Source organism: Nilaparvata lugens, chromosome 7 (genome assembly GCF_014356525.2).
Source record: "Nilaparvata lugens isolate BPH chromosome 7, ASM1435652v1, whole genome shotgun sequence".
In the NCBI taxonomy this organism is placed as follows: Eukaryota; Metazoa; Arthropoda; class Insecta; order Hemiptera; family Delphacidae; genus Nilaparvata; species Nilaparvata lugens.
In genome coordinates, this window is record NC_052510.1 from 53,372,525 (window position 1) to 53,393,166 (window position 20,642).

The 20,642-nt window shown below is 34.5% G+C and overlaps 3 protein-coding genes across 3 annotated transcripts; all 3 read left to right on the top strand.

The window, feature by feature from the left end:
- The first annotated feature begins 413 nt into the window (after window positions 1-413).
- Window positions 414-6,591, top strand: LOC120352222. Its single transcript, XM_039431971.1, has 2 exons — window positions 414-1,176; window positions 6,446-6,591. Exons 1-2 carry the CDS (start codon window positions 414-416, stop codon window positions 6,589-6,591), a joined length of 909 nt encoding a protein of 302 aa, XP_039287905.1.
- Window positions 6,592-14,908: 8,317 nt separating this feature from the next.
- Window positions 14,909-16,848, top strand: LOC120352223. The gene is made up of 3 exons (XM_039431972.1): window positions 14,909-15,336; window positions 15,700-16,079; window positions 16,683-16,848. Exons 1-3 carry the CDS (start codon window positions 15,301-15,303, stop codon window positions 16,846-16,848), a joined length of 582 nt encoding a protein of 193 aa, XP_039287906.1. The 5' UTR covers window positions 14,909-15,300.
- Window positions 16,849-19,581: 2,733 nt separating this feature from the next.
- Window positions 19,582-20,642, top strand: LOC120352224. The gene is made up of 2 exons (XM_039431973.1): window positions 19,582-19,670; window positions 19,969-20,642. The coding sequence occupies exons 1-2, from the start codon at window positions 19,655-19,657 to the stop codon at window positions 20,640-20,642; spliced, it is 690 nt and encodes a 229-aa protein (XP_039287907.1). The 5' UTR covers window positions 19,582-19,654.

The window sequence follows — 20,642 nt, forward strand, 5'->3', positions numbered from 1 at the left end:
ATGACTCATTATTGAGAGTTGGCGGCAGATTGAGTCAATCGGACTTGCCATACGACTACAAGCATCAAATCATCTTGCCTTCTAAGCATCGTTTCACTCGTGCGCTCATCATGTCATATCATCGACGTCTTTCTCATGATGGAGTTCAGAGCACCATGACTTCATTACGTCAGCGTTATTGGATACTATCTACTCGTTGTACAGTCAAATCAGTTTTGAAATCCTGCCATTTATGTTTTCGCTTCGCCAAATTTCGTTCGGAACAAATCATGGGACAACTTCCTCCTGTCAGAATACAGTCTGATTTTCCATTCTATAACTCTGGCATAGATTATGCTGGACCGTTTTCATTACTTGTTGGTTCCAAGAAATCACGCACATATTTGAAAGCTTATTTAGCTATCTTCGTCTGCATGGTCACGAAAGCAGTACACGTAGAAGTCGTCTCAGAGTTGACAACGAAAGCCTTTATTGTGGCACTCATTCGCTTCTCATCACGTCGTGGTATTCCACACTCCATATTTTCGGACAATGCAACCACGTTTGTAGGTGCAAACAATGAACTACAAGATCTACATCAGTTTTTTGAGTCATCTAAAACTCAACAAGATATTCATAACTACACGTCGGTTCTCAATATCAAGTGGCACTTCATTCCACCTCGCGCCCCATCTTTTGGAGGTCTATGGGAGAATGCTGTCAAGAATTTCAAGAAAATTTTCAAAGTCGTCACATTCAATCATATTCTTAATTTTGAAGATATGACTACATTCGCAGCTCAAATTGAAGCTATCCTTAACTCTCGTCCACTCGTACCTCTTACAGAGGACCCTCAAGATCTTCAGTATCTCTCGCCAGGTCACTTCTTAGTTGGTCGCCCATTGACTGCGTTGCCTTTCCATTGCCCACCCACCACCCATGTCGATAACAGGTGTCGTTGGAAACTTCTTCAAAAAATCACTCAAGAACTTTGGGACAGATGGTCTAAGGAGTACTTAGTCACACTTCAACGCAAGCACAAATGGCTTACTGAATCGGACAATCTCACAGTTGACACCATGGTTCTTCTGAAAGATCTCAATTCTGCTCCTTCCACATGGAAGTTAGCTCGCATCATTGAAACCCATCCAGGTGCTGATGGAAAAGTTCGTGTTGTTACAGTGCAGACTGCACATGGTAGGTTCAAGAGAGCCATCTCTAGTCTCGCTCCGCTTCCAGCATTTGAAGATGATTATTTTGGTAGTCTTTCACTACTTGTCCTTTTTGTATTAGCATTTATTCATCTTGTTATCCACCTATTATTCGTATTGCTCGTGTATTTCTATTCGACTCATCTAACATATATGTATTTTTTCGTACTCATCATTTTTTTGCACTCGCTACGTCTTGGTTGACAAGACTTGTTCCTGCATCGAGGGGGGAGCTTTATGTTAGATTTCGTCTCATATTTTAGCCAGTCTTATGGTCGTCCATCTTGTTTTTGTAGCATTTGAATCTACCGCTGCTACAGTCCGCGGACAACTTTCTCACGTGTCATGCGATCTCTGACGTCACAGTTTCATTGATCGCTTGATCGATAGTAGCGCTAGTTGTCGTCTGCTTCTTTCAATGTTTTCTAGTTTAATATTCGTCTATAAGTATTTTGAATTGTATTTTCATTGTTTTTGAACCTCCATTGGTATACTTCAACAGTCACTTCAACCTCAACACCTTCAGTTCGCTTAATATCGATTTTATATTTTCACTTCATTCGTTGAGTTTGTGCTCATGACTGCCGTTCACGTCATGTTTCCGCTTGGGCAGTTCCTGTTTCTTCAACCAGTTTGGCAAGAAGGGTCACTCTCTTTGTACAGTCATACGATGTAACATCTCAGTTTAACGCGTCCATCTTTGGAAAACTTTATCCATTTTCATCATTCATTATGTCTTAGTTTGTGTGCTTATTCGAGAACCATTCAACACATTTTTCATCAGTGAACGTTTTTCAACCATAATTTCTATGAATTTAACTTACCTTTCGGGACTTTTCTACTAAGCGTCCTTTTTGCAAATCACGCCATGCTTTCTGCGTACAACGTTTTTCAATTATTCATCATATTAGTATTATGAACTGTAAGTAATTTCAACATGAATTCCACATGAGCTTTCAACAATCCTCAATATAAACTTTTGATTTATTATTTTTCACTTCAATTTTACTGAGCATCAGTACACATTTTTTAGCGGTTACATTCATTCATCTTGTATGCTCATAGGAGATACATTTTTCAACTTGGGAAGTCTTGTGCAAGTGCAGCTTACCTTATTCAATATTTCATCTCGGGAAATTCGCGCAAGTGCAGTTTGCCCTTCATCATCAACCGCTACTCATTTTTAGCTACTCATCATTTATTCATTCATCTTGTATGCTCGTAGGAGATACATTTTATTCAGGGAAGTCTTGTGCAAGTGCAGCTTACCTTATTCAACACTTCAACTCGGGAAATTCGCGCAAGTGCAGTTTGCCCTTCATCGTCAACCGCTACTCATTTTTAGCTACTCAGTCTTAGCTACTCATCAGTTATTTAGTCGAACTTTGTCAATCTCAATTTTTACTGATGCCAGTGATTTCATTCATCAAGAACATTTTATCTCCTTTTTCAAATATTTATTCACTGCAATTTCATCAACTTTAGGACATAACCTCAAACATTTATTCTACTTAACTCATGGTGGAACCTTTTTTCCAATTAACATTCAACCAGTGAAACTCATTCAATTTGTGAAGTGCCCATTCGTCGTTATATTCATTATCAATTTTAATATTGGAACAGTCTCAACTTTCAATATCTCAACATATTCAAGTCAAGTTCTCTTCCGCATCGGTCATCGTTTATCAGGATATAATCAAGATATCTTCATCGTTCAACTTCTATTAGCCCAGCAGCTGTCTGCAACTACAATGTACTTGACAGGAGTCAAGTTCCATCCTCGGATTTTGAGTCACCGTAGGCCTATCACTTCGGCAACACATCATTAATTATTCAGGGAAGTCTTATTCTATTATTCACATTTTTGTACTTACCCTCTCAGAGGCACTGTGTTTACTGGTAGTCTTCATCCCATCAATTTTTGTTCCTGATTAACTTTTATTCCTAAATAATAACTATTTAACTACTATCAATCATTCAATTTTTTATCTTCTATTATTATTACTTATGTGTTCTACATATAGTAATATTCCCCATGTAATTTGACATGCGTTAAGCTGTCATTTCCCAGCCCGCTTATGTAATACAATATGCTGAGCTTCGTCTCCTTTCAATATTGTATTTGGTATTTTTCAACCTTTTCTATTTTTAATTATTAATCGAACCTTCAGTTCTGGACAGACTTTCTGCTCCTTCTGCTTACATTATAGCCAAGTTGCTATATTTGTCCTCTTTCAGTGTTACATAGTCAACAGCTTGAAAGCTTCAGGTACGATTGGATTCTACCTAAACTGAATTCCTAGTTTTCATTTTTTGTGAAATTAGGTAATTGTTCATATTCATATAATTTCTGTATTTTCATACCTTTAAGATTACTAAGAATTTTGCAGGACTTTTATCTAGGATTTTTGTCTCTCGACTGATTTTATTAGTCAGGTTAAGATTCTCATATTTACTATCATTTTTCAAGTATTCTAAATTTTATTCTTTTTAAACATTGCTAAATTTTGTACGTTCAATTCAATCATTACTCATTGTCATTATTATTCTATTATTAGTTTCAGCATCAATATACTCTTTTGTGTATTTCAACATTAACATTGATATCCCAACTTTATCTTTGTATTACTCAATCTTTTGCGCTCACAGAGGTAACATCATTTTGAAACATTGTATCAGTATTCTTAAACGTACTAGCAAAAAGTCTAGGTACAATAAACATCTTGAGTGCATTCCTAATTCTTTTTATTTTAATTACAACTACATTAATTTTAAGCATTCCAATAGTTACATTCAAATATCAGCTTTACATACGGATAATAAGAAACTTATTATCTATCATTCTTCAATTATTAGTCATCATTATTGCACTACCTTTGTGCATTCTACTTGTGCTCAGACGCACAGTAAACCAGAGGTATTTTTTCGGATCTACACATTCAAGGTTTGTAAATCCGCTCATAGCAAATAATGAAAAGCTGTCAGTGCCTAGATCAGATATAGATCTCATCTACACACTTCCACACAGTCCACTACTTTGCAGATCGGCCTTACAACCCGATCTACTGACAGTCAACAACCTATAGTGAATCAGGCTCTAAATATCGTGAAGACATATGGTGGGTCCAACACGGTCACTACTCAGTCTGTTAGACAGTGGGATTTGGACAGCCTGAGCAACAAGGGTTTAATAGACAAATTGAGTGAAGGAGCAGTCGACATGGAATTCGAAAAGAACCTTGAAATATAAATAAACATAGTATAAATAAAAAGGAATGTAAATTTAAAAGTGTAATTCAAAGCATTAAAATTATTCCCGATGATTATAGACATTTCTATAGTGGAATAAGTTTTGTCCAACATACAGCTGGATGATGAATGAACATCACGTAGAGTGAACACCAATTCAGATTCCTTAAATCGGCGCAAGAAATAATTGTCTGGGTAGTGTTAGCATCAGTCGGGAAAGTCAATAAATACCTTACTCAAATTAGCTTTTTTTTCAAGACAACCCTTATTCCAATTCTAATATTGATAGAATGTAAATTCCAATCATGAAATTCCTAGAAAGTGATCAGTAAAAACATTATGGATTTGAAACAGCTCTTTCTGCACTTTGTGGTTGGTGAAATTTTCAGTGCACAAATGTGGTGAGTATGAGGTATTCATAACAACCCTGGAGAAACAAGCTCTGGTGAGTTTTTTAATATTTCTATAGATTTTATATTGATAATTGTTCTAATTCTGCGATTTGACTCAGTGGTCGCGCTGATAAGCTATCGATTAGATAAGTTAAGAATCATGCACCTGGTACTCCCGTTGGAAGGGTGAGCGCTTGAGCCAGCTCCTCTGAATAATGCATTCTCAAGTTGTAAAATCGCTTCCCGGTGGTCGGAACCCACCTAAACCTGTAGGTTCATTCATCTCTCATTTTCATCTACCTCATTACCTACGCACAAGCCTAGAGCTCTTATGGGCATCACCGTCAGCAAAAAAAAATATTTAGGATATACTGATGATCCACATGATTTGGATGAAAAATTTACATTTTCCAAATGCATTGAACTTTGAAATTTCTCTCCTGTGAAAACAAGAAATAACTACTTGACACATGTATGCATAAATAACCGGTTGCAGAGTCCACACATAACTCCACCCATAGCTATGTAAGACATAAACTAAAATCAAACACATAAACTGTTGGCCGTTGCTCAGTCGTTTTGTAGAGGCCTTTTGCGCTATAGGCGCCTTTAGTAAAACACATAGGTCACACTGCTGCTCTGTTACGAAGCGTGTGACCCAGTTGCCATATGGCACCTAACCCGCTATACGAGGTAAAGTGCAAAAAGGAATAGCTGTGAACAGATCTAAAAGCGCTCACATAAGTTCCTCAAAACAAGATGGCGAACAAAACAAGATTAACTCTTTAAAGTTATAAAGTTTGTTGTGCGTGTGGCTTGGGCTTGTTTCTTGTTTGTGAAGGATTTATTGATCGTATTGTTTCGATTCAAGATTTTCTCCAATATGGGTAAGTTGAAAAACTATAATTATATTATTATACATGATAAATAGGCCTGATAAGCAAAATTATTATTACAGACAATACCGTATTATTTATAAAAACTATTCAATGAAGAAAATGTCTATGCAGAGGCCATCTGATGTATTGTATTATTAGCTGATGGCACTGTTGATGTATATTTTACTTTATTTTTTAAATATACCCAAACCCCCAATAACGTAAAGTAAAACACAGCTCAACAAACAAGTGAAAAGTACAATAATTAAATCCATAAAATGAAACTTTATACTCGCGTCGCTTAAATTCTAACAACACGTATCTAGAAATTTCGTGGTTTTGACATTTTTAAGAGAGTTGGAAGCTCGTGTCATTCTCTACCCGTATCAAGCAACGCGTATTTTCTAAAAACAGGGGAAATTCGTAAAAATCGGAGAAATTTCAACCGTGTATATTAAAGTTGGTCAGCATGAAATTCAACAACATTGTATGATTGTATGTTGGATGTTTGTGCATTAAGAGCATGCGACTGGTCTAAAGTGGCAAATTCAAAGCAGGTAAGTGATTGTTGTTCGAATTATTAGTAATGTTTTATTGATAGAATTTATGCTTATTCATCTGGTAAATTATAAGATATTAATGAATTACTCTGAATCAGTTTCATTCCCATTAAAAATAACAACTAAAGTAGGATATCAAGATATGTGGTTTCAAACTTTATGATTTTATTTTACAGATCTGAGATACGTGGAGTTGGAGATACTGAGATACACAATGAATTATCGAATCATGGATGTGGATGAGCCTGGCAGTGATTCTATTGAGGATTCTATTGATGATGACGATTTTATTGATGACATCTTCAATAAAACAATTCGTTAGTGCCCTAAAAATATATAAGTTATATTCCAGTACCATGTTTCAATTTTTGTTCAATAATCAAGTTAATTATCAACTGTCTTCCCACAAGACCAACGAATTGAATAATTTTTGATTTAGGTATCAATTATTATAGTCTAATAACGAATAATATCTTCTCAAGCCTGATTCAGACACTTCAACAAATTCATCAATTTTGTGTTGGCCAACTAATTGACGTCGTGTTTACAATATATTTAATTATGGATGAGTTATTGATCATCAATTTTACCGAGTTGGCCGACGAAGTTGGCCTACTAAATGGATTTTTTAATCCATGATAGAAAATCGAATAGCGAGATTTGTTGGAGTGTAAGTTTAAAAGTTTTATAAAGTTTTAGTGCTTCATTGTGTAAGGAAGGCTAAGGCCATATCGTTCATTCATAAGAAAAATGTCACAACTCAACATTTTTCAAATTTGTTTTTATTGACTCTACGAACTGAGAATATTTTGAAATGTTTTCAGTGCAAAAACGTCAGAAGTCTAACTGTGCCTGGTTCCGCTAGAATGCATTAGTGTCTCTTTTCTCCCGGAATATTCTAGGCTATGTTGTACTGGAAGAACGACACAACTCAGTACCTCATTAGTGACGGAGCTGTCATTGAGTGAGTTTCTACAAGTTTCCATCAAAAGTGATTTTTTTAGTTGTATCGTTTTTCCTGGAAGACATCCAGTGAGCTGTTCAATTTAATTCGATTGAAAATGACATATTCTGAGTTATGTCATTATTGCCTGGAATATTACAGATAAACTCTTATTGCAGATCCACACAAAAGTGACATTTTGAGTTGTGACGGTTAAGCAGTAAAACTCTAATACAATATTTAGTTTTGTGTCTTTCTTCATTCAAATATTTTGAGTAATGACTGTTTACTAGTAAAACTTTTCATTAGTTTGGTTTGTTGTCACGTTTGTATCAAGAATGAATAATAGAACTGCATTACTTTTGAAGTTAGCTAGAAATTATAAAAATGAGAATCTTAGTGATAGATAGCGTAACTACTACAGATTTAGGCAATGTTTGGAAAGTGATTAGAGAAGAAGAGGTAGCTGAAACTCTTATTGTTGGTCAAGCACCGTTTGAAGTACAGCCAGAACAAGTCGCTCAATGCTGTGATGAATTCCAAGTTACTACCCAAGATGACACTACAGAAAATAATTCAAATGCTATCGTTGACCCAGCACAGTTTGAAGTACAACCAGAACAAGTAACTCACTGCTACGCTGAATTTCAAGTTACTAACCAAGATGACACTCCAAAAAATAATTCAATTGCTATAACAGCTATGGTTCATGACAATATGGAGGCCAAATTTGCAAATTTGGAAGAAAAATCAATCTCACAGAATAATAGTCGGCCAAACCAAAGCAATATTTCAACAAAAGTGATTTATCTAGTGACTTAGAGGAATCTGACTCAGATAGTGATCCAATGTATGCACCTGATGAAGTTGATGATTTAAAAATGCAAAAGAGGAGGAGGCTAAAAGAAGTAATGGCTCAAACAGCTGTTCAAAGAATTGAAAGGCAAGAAGAAAAAGAAAGACATTTTGATGCTATTGAAGTAATGGAGGAAGGCTCAGATGGAGATGACAAAAATGCTGAAAACAATAATATATTTTTGGAAAATGCTGATGGTTCTGTTCAAAAGAAAAAAGTGGAAAACAATCTTTGAATAAAGATAATTGGTCGAAAAACAAATCAAAAAACTTAAGAAACAGTGGAGAAGCTTATGTATCCTCATCAAAGACAAAAAAGGAATTTCCCAAAAAAGAGCTCAAACCACCTTGCAAGGATAACTGTAGGATCGGCTGTAAAACAAAAATAAATGAAAATGAGAGGTTACAGATTTTTAAAAATTACTGGGCACTTGCAGATTTAACTCGTCAAAGAGACTTCTTAGCCTCACACATGCTAGCAATAAAACCAACTTACCAATACAAAAAAGAAGAAAGTAACAGAAAGCTCAACCATGCCTTTTATTTTGAAGTCAATTACAAGAAAATCCGCTTGTTTTACAAGTTTGTAAAGAGGTTTTCAAAAATACATTAGATATTAACGACGGCCCATCGGAACAGTTATTTCTAAAAAAGACACTGCAACAGGGGGTTTAGTATCCAATGATCAAAGAGGGAAGCACAATAAACATCAAACAGACAAAGAGAAATCAATTAATGACGGGATCAGGCGTCACACTGAATCCATTCCTAAGGTAGAAAGCCACTACTTAAGGGCCAATACCAGCAGACATTTTATTGAAGGAGGGAAATCTACATGAAAAAAGGGGTTCTGTTTCATGTGGGACGAAACCAAAGGACAAAGAGGATCTAATGAAATTGCAACGTGTGTGAAGAAAATGATTGAAAAGAAAGTAGAGGAGGGTAAGAAAGAAATGTGTTTTTTCTCCGATAACTGCGGGGGGCAAAATTTAAACAGAAATGTTGTGGTAATGTATTTACATTCAGCCATAAACTACAACATAAAAATTACACATTGCTTTTTAGAAAAAGGGCACACCCAAAATGAAGGTGATAGTGTTCACAGCTCGATAGAGAGGGCATCAAAAAATGTTGCAGTGTATGCCCCAGACCAGTGGTATCTACTGGCAAGGTCTGCCTGCAAAAAATCTCCATATAAAGTGATTGAAATGGATGAGTTCCAAGACTTTGTGGGTTTGAGAAGTTGCACTTGCAATAATATGGACAAAGATGAGTACGGTGAGAAAGTAAAATGGCAAAAGGTAAGAGTTTTGATGGTGGACCCAAATGAGAGCAATTGTGTTTTCATCAAATACAACTACAATGATGAGTTCATTCGAATGAATACTGAGAGCAGAACAAGAAAGAAGCTGTCATCACTATTACACAAAGATATAGAAACAGCTTATGCTAGTGAATTGCCCATAAACACGAAAAAGTTCTTGGATCTGAAATATTTGTGTGATACCTTGCTGATTCCGAAATCCTATCACAATTTCTACAGAAACATAAAACATTGTAGTAGAGTCCAGAACCTTTCAGATGAATCCTAAGTACTTAGTTCTGTTACGCTTTTGCATTTTTCTCTTCAATAATTGTTCTACTCTTTTAATTCTTAACTTTTTGTGAATATTAAAAATTAACATACAGTCATTTAAAATACTAACTTATTGACTTATTCCGATTACTGGGGGATGTTTGAACTTACAAGTCCTGTAACACAGGAGAATCACCAATAAACATTTATATCAAAATAACATGTTCAGTTTCAGTATACTGATTTCACAGTAAAATCATCTTTTCTTGTATTATAAGTGCTTTTAAATCCCATGAAACAGCCTCTGATCACCTGAATTATGAGAATAGTAGGCCTACAATACAATGAATCTATTACAATTTATGCTATTACTTTAATATTGTGATTCTGTTTAAAGAAATATTCTTGAGGGTAGTTTCTATTTTATTTTGATTTGAGAATTAATTTACAAACCATAGTATGTTGTATTTGTTGATTTGTTGTAAATAATATTTTCCTCTCTTCTGATGCTCCTGTATGCAGACATAATTTCTCGTGAAATTATTTGCATACAGAATTATTTTCACTAAGATTTATTGGTGCAATAGCATGTTATGTTATGTCTATATACAGTTTTTCTTTCTTATTATTGGATATATTGTTAATAAATTTAATAATTATTATTGAATGGACATCCACTTTGTTCCTTCATTTTTGTTCATCTGTTATACTAATTTTCTTTTACTTTTGCTATTCTGTTAATTTTGATGTTTATTTTAATAGAGGCTGTTTGTATTTTGAAATAGGTAATGTACGATATAGACATTTAATTTTTATTTTTACTTTTAATTCTATTGCCAACATATTAATTCATTTTCTTTTTCTTTGCATTTTTTGTGATTATTGTTTGTGCTTTCTTTGCGAGAATAAAGTTATTATTATTATTATTATTATTATCAGTATTATCATTATTATTATTTTTATTATTAATCTATGTTGAGTAGATGACTGGGAATGGTCTTTATTGATGTGCTATAGACTTACATTAACAAGAATTTCGTTTCACGAATTTAGATTGAGACCGCTCACAATACTTGTTATTGAAAACAGCTGAGAGCTGAATAATTATTTAAGAATTTCATATTGGTCGAGATGGAAATCCTCATAACTAGGGGTCTGTAAAGACCAGGTAGATGCATCATTCACCATTCTGGGCCAACAGCTTTTAATCACCCCACACGGTTGGTTTGTGGATAATTTCTCACAACAATTGTTTCACTGTCCAAGTGCCCATTAATTTATTTATTATGAATTAAAATTTGGGACTACTATTTTTTATACAGAATAGCTGCTGCGTATAACCCCTCTTTGTAGATCCTTACAACAGCTACTTGTTATTTTGCTGAGTAAAGTGTCTCAACCTACGATCTGAAACGAAAATTACACATTAATGAGAGCATATAGCACAGACTTAAGAGCCAATTACATAATTGAGCCACTTTGTGTGCTTTGCTCAAAATACTCAACATTAATATACAACATTAGATAATTATTATTCAATAGATTGGAAAAGAATATTGGTGCAGAACTATTCGATGTCCAACTTACAATAGTTCTGCATCAATTATGTTTAGTGCAAAACTATCTTAAGTCCTCAAAAAATTGGAAAAACATTTTTTTTCGTAAATAACTTTTAAATTATTGAAGAACATCGATAAAAACCCATAAAAATGTTCTTCACTTTCAATCAAGATATTTTTTATAGATGTCAGATGTTCAAAAGCAACTTTGTTTTTGCTCTCCTGTGAAATTGTGTTTTTGGACTTGAGCTACTTCTGCTCCAGACCAGCGAAATATAAGACTACTTTTGATGAAAATGAACAGTTTGAAGAAGTTTTTATTCAACGGGCTGCTGGACAAAATGAAGAAACTGGAGCTAAGAAGACTCGAAGTGCCAAAAAGTTTAAAAAAGTGTTCAGATGTTCATCTTAAAAAACTTTATAATGCTAGAATAGAACTTCCTACAAACAAAAAGAAAGACTTGAAATACTTGGTTGATAAACATATTATTCCAAGTACTTATGCACAGTTCTACCAGTCCTTGCAATAATGTTTTAATTACTATCGAAACTGGTGAGTTTGTGATACTTTTTCATGAATAAAAATTGTTCAATAACAATACTTGTTTCTCTAAGTCATTTTCACTATCAGAATATAGGGTAGATTTAGGCACAATATAACAAGAAAAGAGACTCAACTCGAAGTATGTTAACAAAAAATAAAAATAGAAAAAAGGGATGGTGATTTTTGCATTTTGTGATATTATAAACAGATGTAAACATGTTTTAAGCCATTATAATTTTAATTATATCAATATATATAATAACCTACTAGGTAAAATAAAGTATTCAAAAAGACCAAATTTTCAACTGGCTCTCCTGAACAATTTACATTTTTTGAGTTGTGACATTTTTCTTATGAAAAATATTACAAGGAGAGTCACTTGGTGCTAAGAGTCAAGTGACTCACATAGTGACTGATCTTAGTGAACAAAAGCATTGCGTACTATTGCAGATGGCCACACTGCAACCGCTTAGTGACTAATGAAGCTCCTACCTTAGCACGTTGCTTGAATTGTGGCCATCTGCAATAGTAAGCAATGCTTTTGTTCACTAAGATCAGTCACTATGCGAGTCACTTGACTCTTAGTAGTGTGGCCTTAGCCTTATTAGCCTATTGAGACATCACCACACATCATTGATTCCACTTGAATTCAAAGTTATTGCAAAAATAAGTCGTTCACAATCAGATGAGTCTGAAATATATAGAACAACAGCAAATTAATGCAATACATTACATGAAGAATAATATCAAAAAATACTGTACAAAGATTAATTGTCTCTTGCACTGCCAACAGAAGATAATCTGAAGCTACTTTTCTACTTTCAAAACACTTTGCTAAAAATTGACTACTCAAATATTATACTGTCATACTTTATCTCTTTCCAGGAATTGAACCAGTTGATTCGAGGCATTTAATCCCCAGGAAGACAGATCAACAAATTGTGACACAGATCTCCAGAATTGAGATGGATTCTTTTGAGCTTTATAAATTTCGCAGATGTACTTTTGGAAGATGGTTTATGTATTAGTGATGTTGTTAATGGAGAAGTGATTTCGGTGGTCGAAAATGATGGACTGTTGAATGCTGAAATTGATGGTAGGCCTACAGTTACTACGGATATTGACAACAACATTCAACTGGATCAAGTTACTTCAAATATTGACAACAAAATTCAACTGCTGGATCAAGCTACTTCAAATATTAACAACAAAATTCAACTGCTGAATCAAGTTACTACGGATTTTGACAACAGCATTCAACTGGATCAAGTTACTACGGATATTGACAACATTCAACTAGATCAAGATTCAAATGAAGAGCTAGATGACTCCAACGACCCAGACTTTGTGTTGACAGAAAGCGTTTCATTGAATGCTAGTATGGAAAGTGCAAATAATAATACATTGAATGATATCTCCAATGAAAACAATGATTGCAGTGATATTGCGGTACGCGAAAAAGGAACAGGAAACCTGATAATTCTGCATGGAATGTTTCACTTCACAAAAAACTACGTATGACTGGAGAAAAGTATGTTGGTTACAAAAAAGTAAAAGAAGATGATAAGTACAAAATAGTGAGAATGAACGTGAAGAAAGAAAGATGGGTCCTGAAAGTCCCATCAAAATCAAAATTATGCAAGGCAAACAAAAAAAGAAAATGCACTGAATTTTCAGAAGAAGATAGAAAAAAATGATCAACTATTTTTGGCCTTTATCCTGGAAAGAGAAGATAGTGTATATCACTGATCATGTGAGAAAATGTGTAATGTATCATAAAACTGTTGAAGATGAAAATAAAAAGAGTCATAGATCGAATTCTTATAAATATTTTTTGAATAATGAAAGCCAATTCAAACCAGTCTGTAAAACTATGTTCTTGAATACTTTTGGATTAAATGAAATACTTTTGGATGGTTCAAAACTGGGTTAAAAATAATGAAGGCACAGAAGATCCTGAGGACAATAGTGAAGATGCTGACCAGATGCTGGAAGATGGTGTTCCAGGAAATTCTAATCAGATGACAAAAGGTAAACATGCACACAGTAAAGAAAACTCTGAAAAAATAAAGTAATTTCCGATTGGCTTGACTCATTGCCAAATGTTTCGTCACATTATTGCAGGGCTTCATCTTCTAAACTGTATTTAGAGCCAATTTGGGATTCAAATCAGGACTTGTACAGAACATACAAGGAGTTTTGCACTATTAATGACAAACCATGGGGATCCATAACAAAATTCATGGACGTTTTCAAAGATAAAAACCTTTCTATTTTTGCCCCTAGAAAAGACCAGTGTGATACATGTTATGCCTTTAAAGCAGGAAATATTACAAAAGAGGTTCATGATAAACACATTCATGAAAAAGATGATGCCAGAAGAGAGAAAGAGAAGGATAAAGAACTTGCCTTGAGAGGTGAGATCTATTGTTTGACTGCAGATGTGCAGGCAGTCAAACTGACCCCAATGACTAAGGCGTCTGCAATGTACTATAAAACTAAGTTATGCTCTCACAGTTACACAGTCTATAATCTAGCTAGCAGGCAAGGTGATCTATCGGCCAATATCTTTGCCTCCTGTTTGTGGGCGTACTTGGAACAACATTGTTGTAACCCATCTCTTCCTATTGTTGTGTACACAGTTGGTTGTACAAACCAAAGTAGGAATCAATTTGTGTCAAACGCATTGCTTCATTTTTCAGTGACAAGAAATGTAGAAATTACTCAGAAATATCTTGGTAAAGGGACATACACAAATGGAAGGCGACTCTCTCCTACTCCAAAATAGAAAATAAAATAAGAGGCAAAGACATTTTCATGCCATATGCAGGCTAGACCGACACCATATCCATATCCATACGAGGCACTTTATCAGAAACATACTTTTCTAAAGGACTTTTCAAAAATGATGTACTATGACTCAATCAGACCAGGTAGGAAGAAGGGTGATCCGTGTGTTGTGGATATAAGATGTTTAAAATTCACTACAAATGGGAAAATTCAATACAAACTTACATTTGAGGACAATTTTGCTGACTTTCCAAGAAGGCCCAACAAGATACAAAAATAGATTGAACCATCGCCTCTCTCCAAGGAAAGTATCAAGCTCCCTTTCAGCAAGTGGAAACACCTACAAGACTTAAAATTTGTGATCCCTGAAGATTATCATAGTTTTTATGATTCTCTGCCCTATCAGAAGTGATTTTCAAGTTTAACTAATTGCTCAAATAGTGATTTTAAATTCCTATTAGTGATTTCAGCAAAAAATTAGTATTATGTCACCTTGACAATGAATATTTCAAGCTAAATATTCAGAACAAAAATGTGCAATTAATTACTGTATTTATATTACATTACAATATAATTGCATCAATCTGCATTATCCCTTCGTTTGGCATGTATCCTTTTGGATACATTGATTTCAAAGATCAAGTGATCCAGTTTGAACCACTTTTATGAGGTTCTGAATGCGCATGTGTCAATTTCGATACATTGTCTGATTGCTAGAACCATCTAGCGGTCACTAAGAGAACTATTCCGACTACAATATCAAAATGGAGGACTGTCCACCCAAACCAGGTGTACATAAGGTGAGTAAATTTCGTATATTTCTCACTTTGTCAACTATGTAGCATTCTAAATTGATAAATAATGTTTTGAACAATTATTTTCAGCATAGATTACTGATATATCAGTAAAAATAACCTCACAACAAGAAGTGCAAATTGAGTGTATCCAAATAGATACATCGCCAAGCCAACTAACTAATTCTGCTTGTTGAAGCTGTATCCATTTGGATACATTGTGAAGTCCTCGCATTGTTATAAAAATTTTAATTCAATCATATATTGATATTTATCATTTTTATTCACATTGCTGTTAATTATCTCTTTTCTTTTCTAGACTTTTATGTTCATTATTATAATTTTTACATGAATCTGTTCTCATTTCAGAGGGAACCACAGTACAGAGGACGCACGCATAAAATCGTCGAACTGGCTCAGCTCACCAATGTGTTCATTCCTGATCCAGCTATTTCCGAAGAGAGTGATGTGGAGGATATTGGAGAATTGCAAAATCAATTCCAGGACCAAGATTCTGACAACAGTTCAGTTCCACCATCATTGACTTCATCTGTACAAGATTCATTGGCTCAGTTGGAAGAAGAGGATCAACAAGGTAATGATTTATTATCCAAACTCAATATTCATGATATTTTGGAAGAGGAACCCTTCGAAATAGTTCCTGACAACGTGCAAGCTTCATCTAATTCCAACCGTAACAGTAACTTTGGAATGAAGCTCAACAAAATAATTGGGCCACATGATAAAATGTCAGCTTCATCCAGTTTCAATATAGGTGACAATAGATCCATCACAAGTGCTTCTACATCCACCTCTTCATCTCTCAAACGAAAAAGGATAAATGGCAAAAAAGCAAAAACATCAGCTAAGAAAGGGACAAAAAAAAGAAAGGTGCCACCAAAACAGCCTTGCAAGAATACTTTTAACTTTACCAAGGATCCATTCACGGGGAATGTTGATAATATTTTAGTAGATAGATTTGATGTGCCACAAAATATTCTCTCAGAGACAGAATATTTTTGTAAAATGTTCTCTGAAGACATATTTGAAGTTATTGTTTTGAGAACAAATCAGCGGTCTGTTCACGAGACTGGAGTTTCAATAAATACGTCAAAAGCAGAGATCAAGGATTTTTTAGCAATTCACTTGTTTATGGGAGTCATTAAATTGCCAGTTTATGTGGATTATTGGAGCAGGGCATTCCGTGTTTCCAAAATTGCAGAAATAATGCCTCTAAGACGTTATCAGAAACTAAGAAAGTATATAAGATTTGTAGACCCTACTGAGACTTCGAATGAAAGGTACTTCAAGATAAAACCAATTCTTGATATAATTAGGCGGAATTGTCACAGTATTGCAAATGAAAAGCACCAGTCGATAGATGAAATGATGGCACCTTTCAAAGGAACACGTGCTGGATCACGAAAACAATACATCAAATCAAAGCCCCATAAATGGCGGTTTAAAATATTTGTTCGATCAGGTGTTTCTGGAATCGTCTATGACTTCATTGTTTAGGGAGAAGAAATTTCATTGCCAGCAATAGAGGAAAACTTTGGACTTGGAGGGAAAGTTGTACTCAAATTATGCAAGACCATCCCTGAGCCTTGCTTGACTGCAATCTATTTTGATAATTTCTTTACTTCTTTGGAACTATTGTACTACCTGAGAGAAACATATGGAATCTTAGCACTTGGCACAATATTAGGAATAATCGACTTCGTGGATGTGAGATTGGCATGAAAGAGAAGAAAGCAGAATGAGGATCTTCTATTGAAGAGGCTGACAATGAGAAGAAAATTGTTATTGTAAAATGGACTGATAATAAAGACGTTCTACTGGCAAGCAATTTTGTTGGGAAACAACCTCTTACTACTGTAAAACGTTTTTCAAAAGCAGAAGGAAGAAAAATCGATGTCTCTTGCCCAAAAATTGTGAAAGAGTACAACAAGCATATGGGTGGGGTTGACTTGTCTGACATGCTTATCTCACTGTATAGGTCAGGCATCAAATCCAAACGTTGGTACTTATCTCTTTTCTCTCATTTATTAGATCTATGTGTGAACAATGCTTGGTTGCTGATGAGGAGAGACTCCACATTGCTAGGAAAATCATGCATCCGATTGAAGGAGTTCAGGGCAAGAGTAGCCGAAAGACTGGCAAAAAAGGACAAGCCTTCTAGAATGACGACTTCACCTCCAGCTCCCAAAACTTTTATCGAGACACCATCTGTACCTCGCCCAGAACCAGAAGTCCGAAATGATGGTCTACATCATTTTCCTGAGCGGGTAAAGAAGGGAAGATGCCGGCTCTGTGTAGGTGGACAAACAAGAACAGCTTGCAACAAGTGCAATATGCACCTCTGCCTCACGTCAAAGAAGAACTGTTTTCACATTTTCCACAATAAAAAATGATTGCTTGAATAACAAAAACATTTATGGAACTTCCATTATATATGTTTTAATGATTTTAAATATTTCATTATTCAGAATATGAACACTTTTCTCACATTTTTATTTTTTTACAAATATTGTAGTTTTTTATTCTCGCTGTGCAATTTTATATTTCTACAATTTTACTTTTTGTAAAAGATATAACTTGAATAATGTATTAAATATTATTATTGGTTTTTATAACCATTGGCAATTGATTTACACTTATTTTTACCTTTTAGTACACTTGAAGAATATAAATTGTATTCAATTGAATACATACTTAGCCGAGACTTTTTTCTAGCAGTATTGGCAATGTATCTATTTGGATACATACTTAGCCGAGACTTGGTAAAGTCCCTCCTTGAACGGCAGTAATTCATTGTCATATAAATGGGATTACATCCTCGTAAGCAAGTGAATTGTGTAGCATCAATATAGCATACAACTACAGTTTGATATCACTTACCCTAAATCATTATTGGAAACGTTTTTCCTTGACGAAATGAAACATTCCAAAATAATTCAAAATAACTGAAACTTTACTCTATTTTCTCTTTTATTTTATTCTGTGTTCAATTTTTACTGTTTTTCGAAATTCAATTTAAATGCGGACAACGACTACGCCCCGTTTCGGAAAGCCAATTTTCTGTTTAAAGTCTACAACTTGACGAAATCCCTAGCTCGGAAACCGACCCTTACTGTTTTATAGTAAAGCTTTCCGGCCCTAAAAGTCTTGATGGTTGGTCTTAATTTGTAGCTAATACTAAACCTATTTTTGCACTTGAACTACACTTGTTTCCGTGTGAGCAGTGGGCTGACAATATCCACTAACTTTCCAGCACTCCATATTATAACACACAAGTATCAAGAATAATACTTCTGGACATTAATTATTTATTATGAAGTCATTGCAATTACCTTTGATCATTGATCAAAACATTGTGACAGTGTAAAAGGGCTTCATAGTGATTTCTTCTTTTTACAGCTGATCAAAAGAGAGAGAGAGGGGAGGAATTTCTCCGAAATCGAATAATCTCAATTAGTGGAAATAGTCTTGAAGTATAAAGATGTCATAGAAAATAAGAGGAGCGATAAAATATCTCTTTCCACAAAATCGGATTATTGGAGTAAAATAACTGCAGAGTTCAATGCCTTGCAATCAACTGGTGTAAGGGCAGCAAGGCATTGAAGGCGTTATATGAGGCATTGAAAGCCAAAGTAAGAAAAGAGAAAACCAACGAAAGAGTAAGTAACTAGAGTACTTGTCATTTTAAAATAATTTCAGATAATATTTTTGTGCAAAGCTATCCAATTTAGCATTTTTCAAATACTGCTATAAACTCATCCAATTCTCTATTCTTTTTCATTATATCATGTAAAATTTACTGGCATTCCAAGACACATTATTATGACATATTTTCACATATAATAATTTATTTTTGAAGAAATGATTGGTACCGTAAATGAGGGCTACTTTGGCCCTGGGGTCCTTCTTTGGCCCAAACTGAGAAATTAATTCAAAGTTCTCTGTTTACCCTAAGAAACCAGTTTCAAACTGATTCCAGTTTTTTTCAGCTAGGGTGCAGTACTAAGAAAGGAATGATGCTTTCCAAATAGTTCAATAGTTCTCCACTTGGCACAGCACTAGTGGTTTTGTCTTCTTTGTTGAACCACATGATTTTTACTTTATTAAACTTTCAGTCCATGTGTCCAATATTTTGGACACTAACTTCTTACTTTTTTTAATCTCTATGCTCCGTCTTCAGTACTAATCCAGACCTTCTGTCCTTTATAATGGACACTGCTGAACGACTACGAATTTTATGAAGGCTGTGGAATACTTTGTTTAATAACAGCTGTATCCAGAACAAACATTGAATGCAAGAAACATGGCTGCTTCACCAGGTTGGTATTTTTCAAAATAGATATTATTGCTAAAATTTTAATATTTTAACTGATATATTAGTAAAATTGAATAGTTTAAATATTAATATATTTGATCTCATGATTACTTTCTTCCTAAAACGAATTAATTTTTGAAAATATTAGCAGGAATCACTTGGATACAATGAAATCACTTGTAAGTTTTTTGAATTTTGTATTCAAATAAACTTTTAGTTTATAAAAACCCAAGTATCTTTTTGGTTCTTGTAAATTAATTGTGGTATTAATATTAGCTTTGTTTTCGTTTTCTGTTATTCAGGGGGCTACTATGCTGATAAGGATGCTGACATGATCCTCTCAATGATTGAAGATGGTAACCTGCCTGAGATTGATCTTGATGAAGACGATGAGGAATATGCTGAAGACATTCCTGGTCCATTAAGTGGAATTCGTGTGGGTGCCTCTACTATGACTGAAGCAGACGAAATTGTGGTAAATAATCATGGTTTCATAGGCTTTCCAGCAGAAGACCAAACTCTTCAAGTTCAAGTTGACAACCAAACAGTAAGTGATGATAACAGTGATGAGTCTCAACTAGATGACTTTTCTAACTACAATTTTATCACCAATCGAAAGGACATTCAGTATCGACGCCGACCATACAATGAAACTGCCATCAATTTTGAAAATAACAATGCCTTGAAAGACTTTTATGATGATGGGCACTATCCCATTGAATATTTCATGAAATATATTACAAATGATGTATTCAATAAATTCCAAGAATTCACTAACCTTTATGCAGTACAGAAAAATGTTTCGAGGTTCAGACCTACAAGTATTGCTGAGATCAAAACCCTGATTGGGTTTCATATTGCTGTGGGTGTGTTCAAATTCCCTCGAGTAAGAATGTATTGGGATTCATTCTCAGGTCTTGATTTGTGCCTACTGAAGAAGAACTGCTTCTTGAAGAAGACCAAGAACTTTCCTTGA